The following is a 7,269-nucleotide window of genomic DNA, read 5'->3' on the forward strand; positions in this document are numbered from 1 at the left end:
TGAAGGTTTCGTGAACCAGTGTCTTTCTTGTGGAAGGGCCTTTTCAAAATGTTGACCTTCAATAGATATGCATTCTAAAGTTTGCATTTCTAGCTAATAGAATAGTATTTGAGAAAAAAAAAACTATGACATTTATATAAGCCATCTTGTTGGTTTTTCATGTCCATTAATTTACAAAAATCTAATATCGACATGATATGATGATAGAATATTTATAACTTAGTACAACATATGAGTAATTATTTAAGCGCTTAAAAAATTATAATGCTATCACCAAAAATAAAATTGCAATGCTCGGTTGAGGCTAAAGCTCAATCAATTAAGATAGTCTAGAAAGGCAACAAGATAGCTTTGCAATCATCCATAGTCTCAAATGAAATAGCAATACAATCAAATCACACCATTACTTATACTTTTTTATATCAACTTTGTTGCTACCACATAAACATTGCGATGAGCTTTTAATTCATCCCACGTTGTATAGATGGCATCCCAATCAACATTTGTAGGATCCTTAGCACCATTGTGTATGAAAGGAACATGAGTTGATTCAAGCTCTAAAGTGACAATCTGTTGTGATCATTGGACTTAATATGATTCATTTTGGGGAAACCTCTCTCATATAATCAATCGTGCTTGCAATAATGACCAAGCACGCATGCCATGACTACCCTTCTATAGCAAGGTTTGTAAAATCATACCCTTCTCTAGGAAGGGCAAATTTTTTTACTTGCCCTTGGATAACAAGGTTTTAAAAATATTTGCCTTCTCTTGAAGGTCAAAACGCCTTAGAAGGGCTCTCCAACCCTAAAAAAGAGTCAAGGCTCCGTCATGTCCTAAGGCCCGTTCCCGATGGACACGTTTTTGTGTTATCGAGGAGCAGACAGGCACGCTGAGGTGTCGGGCTTACAATAAGGCACACGAGAGCACGTCGCGAGACGTGTTTATTCGACGGATGCTTCGGGGGACCCGAGACACAGAGAGAGAGAGAGAGAGAGAGAGAGAGAGAGAGAGAGAGAGAGAGAGGAGGTTTCTAAAAACTCTGGAGAGCTTTTCACCCTCGGAGACGTAGTACCGGTGGGAGCGACACCTATAAATGGTGAGCGCAGGCCCGGCGCCAGAGGTAGCACACGCAAAAAACACAGGCTTACGCACAAACAGCGCCCTTTATACCTTCAATACAGCAATATTGTCTATGGCAGCCATAGTTGGGCCGTGGGGGGGCTTCGCGGGCGGTAGCCCCTTCGACGACGGTTGGAGCAACGGTGGGGTGTGCAACCTCACCATCTACTACGCGTCCAACAATCTCAATGGCTTTCGAGTCGTGTACGGCAACGGCACCACCGTGTTGCACGGCAGTGCCAACGGTACCGTCGTGGAGGTATGTACGTCGTAAAATTACTAGCCAAGTCGTGGCGCATTGCTTTGATATTGCTATACGTTAATAGTGCGTAGTAGTACATCGACTATACGTTCTTTCACTGACGACGTGGACGTGGACGGCTTTGGATATTGTAGGTCGACTTTGGCTCCAATGGGGTCGCAGCCGCTGACATCTCTCTGACCGTGGGTGAGAACAAGAACATCTTCCATCCCGACTCCAACTACAAGGGAGTGCTAGCGATGGGCGTCTCCTCCGCACAAGCGCCTCAACTGAAACCCTCTGGCATGAACGGTCACGTTGTTCGCCCACAAATCCTTGGCTTCTTCGGCCGTCAGGGTACCCATATTGATAGCCTGGGCTTCTACATCTCCGATCCCCGCTTCAACTAATTTATAAGAAGCCGGCCCGCCTCTTTGTATAACTATGCCCTGGTTGAGGCATGCATGAATAAATAACTTCCGTTGTCGTCTTGTGAATGCCAATTTGGAATTTCTTCGTTCAGAAATCCTCAATGTTTGAGCCACCGCAACGGGTAGACCACGACGGTTGTCTTTTCACGGTTCAGCGTACTAGAAACTTCTGGAGGAATTAGAGACCGGTCACGCCCAAGGCCAGTGCGGGGAGCAGGAACCCCCCCCCCCCCCCCCCCCTTTGCCCCCACTCCTCATAGGGTTGCAATTAGTGGGAGTGGGGGGTTCCTTACCCCTCTCTTCCTACCACTTACACTTGCCAAAAACTGAGTGCTAACACTGGGTTACTAGGGTTATCGCATTTCATTGGGGGATGACATGTTTACACGGATTAGCAACCAGACAGTGCACTTCTCATAGAAAACGTGGGACTGATTTTGTCATTTCTCATGACTAGTATATAGCTGGGACATGGTGCGACCCCTATGTGATACTAGGATCCCAAAAGCCCCGTTCGTCCCATTGCCCCTGGGTGTGCTGGGGCCCTTAGAATGGAACCCAAAGATCACATATACTTCAGCTTGCTTTCTCTCACTCATGCTCTCATTCGCATCGATGCACACCCACGCATGCACACACATATACACATGAAGAAGTATTGAGAACCCTTAAAAGAGATCATGTGGTCTCCTAATCCTAAAAGTTTTGCAAGTCTATCAAACTAGTGATTTACAAATGCAAAATCAAATGTCTTCTTCTTCCTCTTCTTTAGAGGAATTGGCTCATCAAGCACATCACAAATTCGAATGGTGTCAACTATAATCAATGGCTATCCTTAAATTTTCTAAAAGCAACATGCCAATCAAGAAAGATCAAATGTTCTTCAAAATGAGGGTTGTACATCCCAGAAGATACACCATGTCTTCTCTAGAAGAAACCCCACATCAATTCAAGATCCAAAGTCAATCATTTTTTCAATCTTTTCACATTGAGAATATTATTGGCAATACCTCACTGTGTTTCCACAAGTAGCGATATAGTTATGTACCTTCTGTATGTAGCCTATAAATTAGATATTATTTTGTGTTACGGGGGTTCAGTATATGTAAACCCTCTATATCACATGCATTCAAGGTCTTTTTAATAATACACTCATCTATGAATTTTCTTGAAATAAAACACACCCTTTTTTAGTCAATCAATAAATTGGCCCTCTATATGGCACCCTTTTGTACGTAAAATTTTATAAAAATAGTGTATAGTCAATACCTTCTTTTGAGCCCGCATGATGTGCTTACATATTTTTGAGCCACACCCTCGAGATCGTGTGTTAGATTAAGGATTTTGCATGACCCACCCTACGTGTATCTTGAAATTTATTCATCACATTTGATTTGCAACAATTGATTACTGCCTCCTTTGGCTAACAAGGCCTTTGAATAAATGTGTTATGACTTGTAATGTGCACTATAGGGTAATGCATACTATACCACCACTCATAGGCATGTTCCATGATGTGGCCTTTGCATAATAGGATTTTAATTGAGCAAATAGCAATGCACATCATCCCCTCATCCCTATATATTATACCTAGTTTTTGATTCCTTTTGTCTACCTAATAAAGGTGAGATTTACATCCTATAGTGCATTGAAACCCTCTAAAATGCTACTATCTGTTAGAATATTGGAGGGACCCATCCTGTGTAAAGTGCATATATTTTTGTGGAAAGAATCGAGGGCATTCCTACATTATATCATGGAGTTCAAATTAGGGAGCACCAGGGTACCCTCTTGAGCTTTTAGGCGGTAGATTAGTTCTTAAAGTAACCTCAATTTCTCACTATGCCACTTGATTTGTTAGCTTGTAGCCAACATTCGTTGCATGCATGCGTTTCAACCCTGCTTTATAGCTCACCTGATATTTGCCATAAATAAAATGCCTAGATATTGGGTGATGGAGATGGTAGGAAGGGTGTGCTACTCAATAGTACTTCCTTGTACCATGTTTCGAGCTCCTAGGGTCCACTTAAGAGAACTTTTCCAACTTTAGGTCTTTGTGCACTATTCCAATTTAGATTTGCCTCCCATCCAACTAGAGAAGTCTATGCTTCCCTATTCTATAATACAAAAGTTGCTATAGCTCGCGAGGAGCATTTCTAGGGCATTTGTTTGAGACCTACCATTAAAGCCTAAGACTACCCATTGTATTCCTTATATTATTATTCCTTAAAACTAGTATCATTTTAAAGTACAAGGAAATAGTATGTTGAAGTAAATCAATGAATTTTATACGCTAAGAAAATCAAGTCTATTTATGAGCATATTTCTACATGTATTCATGGATATCTATGTATAATTATGTCCAATGTGTAGGTGCTTAGATGTGCAAATAAAGTCTAGAACATGTTTATGCATATAACTGGGGTTAAAATACAAATGAGATGCACGTGTATAAATCCACCTATAAACACAGATATACAGGTGACCTTAAAAATGTTTATATAATCTACATCTATAGAAAGAATGCATTCACTACGACATATGAGGGATACATAAGTGAAAACTCAAAAATGGAATTACATGTAAAAAGGGATTAAAATGTCAAGTCTGATGATCAAAATGTTTATTTATTTATCTATTGGAGAGAGTACCTTAATATATTTGATGGTATAGGCATGGAAATAAGCATTGGAAAGTATGCCAAGGTATATTCATGCTTACATTGATGCATATATTGACAAGTATAGAAAATTATACTATCTATAACAAACATATATGAGGATCTATCCCCATTTTCCACATTTGTTATCTTGTCAGAGATGTACCACTTTTTTTTGCAAATATACATAATGCACAATGTGATTTGATAACATATTCTCTATGTAATTCCATTTGTACTAATATATATTGGCAAGATACATACATAAAATTATATTATTGCTCGTATGCATATACATAATGCCAAATGTTGCATGTGCCTTGCTAGCACCTATGAAGGTCATACTATAGGAAGAGTCGACTATTGTGGAACATGAGAATCCCCTCATGAAGATGTACATGTTTTTTGTGATTTTATAAGAAGACCTTGTAGGTCCTAGATTCTCTTGATAGCTCCTTATATGAACTTGCTTACAAAGCATTACAAGTTGGCACAGATGAGAATTGTACCAATGATAATATACACTATCACATAGGCCTCCATGTACATATGTAAGCACCTCATAATTAAAAATACCTTAATCCTAATAAATAACATATTAAACCCTAACTAGAATATGGTTTTAGTATTACTGACTTACTAGTCTACATTCATAATATTGTTATTAATTTTCTACTCCATACATATTTGTTCATTCATTAGTTCATAAGTCATTAGGTATATTCAATAATGTATGTTTTAATTATGCTTAATTGTATTGAATCTTATATATTCTAATTGTTATTAGAAATCATTTGACATATTCAATTTCGTCTTAATAGGATCAATTTTAGAGTTTGACTTGATTGATTTACAAGCATGAGCTAATATTATTACTCTAATCAATCAAATATAATATAGCGTAGACAAGGAGACATAGAACTACTTGACTTATAATTGTCCTATGATTAATTTGTTGAGGTTTATATGATAGTCAACATTCCAAATTTTTATGCTTTTTCTAAGTGCATGCAATCATCAAGGACTAATTAAAATTAATTAATCTTCATTTTACCCTAAAAAAGGATAAGTCAATATGAATATTACTATGTGAGATAGTTATATTACACCTAAGATTTAATAGTAGTTCACACACACACACACACACACACACACACACACACACACACATTATGTGTGTGTGTGTAAGAACACATGCATTAATACTTGCAAAAATTGGAAAGAAAACAATTTTAACATAGCTACATTGCATAATGATATTGCCGATAAGTAATAGAAAATCATAAAATAAGAAAGAAGAAGAAATGAAAGTGAGTGAAGTACTTATCTCTCGAGCTCGATGTCACCAATAAGAATGAGCAAGGTAGGATAAGTTTCAAGTTTAGATATTTTTAACTAATGTCAAAACATGCATCAATAAAAGCATTGATATCTATCAATAGTTTTTCTAAATAGCATCAATATGCACTTTACTATATAGAGGGCTATGTATTGATGCACATTCCAATAGATTCATCGATACTTAGACATATTTACCCATGACATGAAATTGTATGTAAATTGTGCTCGAATTTTGCATCACAATACCCCTCATATATTATAGTGGTTATAGTTTTGTATATATATTCACCTAGCTATAGTAAATTTTATCAATATTATTACTTTTTATGTACTTTTCATAACCATCATGGGATGTAGCAATACAAATTTTGGTTGCTTATGATCATGCCATTTAATACCTATTCCTTCTAGTATGCATGCCATTATTGTTTTTTCTTTTCTTGGTATATTGCAATATAAAGAAACCCTATGATTATTTGTATGTGTATGTGTATATGTGTGCATATGCGTAATATACAAGTATTCATCCATATAGATAGACATGCACCAATCTCATTGGTCCAATGACCATCTACTTTGAAACCATTCTGTAAGCTATTTTGCATTGAGTGTACATGCCTATGACCATTACTGAAGTTATTTTGTATTAGGAGAGTGAGTGGCCTTAGGGGTCCATTCTTTTTATGTGAAATAAGAATTAAAGAATGGTAGTGCTCCTAGTCTATATGGTTTTCTTGTCTCTATCTCTTCCCTTCCTCTCACTCTGATTCTCAAGCACCTCTATCCCCTTTTCTCAATACCTTCCTTTGCGGGGTGCACATATAAGAAGCCATCCACATCTCATGCATTCAAAGGATATTTATAATACTTTGCAAGGGCATCTCATAAATATCTAAGTATATCACATGAGTTCCAAAAAATGATTCTAACAATTAAGTTTCTACATATTTTATACACATTGAAGGGTACTATATATATATATATATATATAATGTTCTATTCAAAACAAAATATATCAATTCATTTTAAATTTTATTTCTACATTAAAAATAGTGATGAGCTTGTTTTGGGAGTTTTATCTAATGAGGTATTGAAAAGTCATTTGTTAAGTAGGTGTCATAGTAATGGAAAGACCCAATGAGCTTAATTTGTGAAATCCTAAGAATTTGGTACTTGTGTGCCATGAAATTTATTGGAATATCCCATAGGCCATAGCACCACCCTTATAACTACCCATAGCCCCTCCCCAATATCGGGCCTACACCCTTGATCGTCCTCCTCTAAGAGTTCAACTAGGAAATGGCTCTCTAGACATTGAAATTCATCAATTGGTTCTTCAATTGGTAGTAGCACTAGTGGTAGGAGCTCTCCATGCACGTTAACCCCCTAAAAAAGGTGAGCACTACCCTCTTCGAGCAGTTTACTAGAGAGATGCCACCCTCCACGACCATTGGCAATGGTTGAAAGCATGTCAA

General features: G+C 37.4%; 1 protein-coding gene across 1 annotated transcript; it reads left to right on the plus strand.

Annotated features, from left to right (window-relative positions):
* Positions 1–1,097: 1,097 nt before the first annotated feature.
* LOC148041586 (jacalin-related lectin 10-like) lies at positions 1,098–1,858 on the plus strand. The gene is made up of 2 exons (XM_087688520.1): positions 1,098–1,381; positions 1,519–1,858. The coding sequence occupies exons 1-2, from the start codon at positions 1,196–1,198 to the stop codon at positions 1,771–1,773; spliced, it is 441 nt and encodes a 146-aa protein (XP_087544646.1). The 5' UTR covers positions 1,098–1,195; the 3' UTR covers positions 1,774–1,858.
* Positions 1,859–7,269: the final 5,411 nt, after the last annotated feature.

The sequence above is a fragment of the Lygodium microphyllum genome, chromosome 1, assembly GCF_053477565.2.
Source record: "Lygodium microphyllum isolate KBCC chromosome 1, Lygodium_microphyllum_v1.1.10, whole genome shotgun sequence".
Classification (NCBI taxonomy): Eukaryota; Viridiplantae; Streptophyta; class Polypodiopsida; order Schizaeales; family Lygodiaceae; genus Lygodium; species Lygodium microphyllum.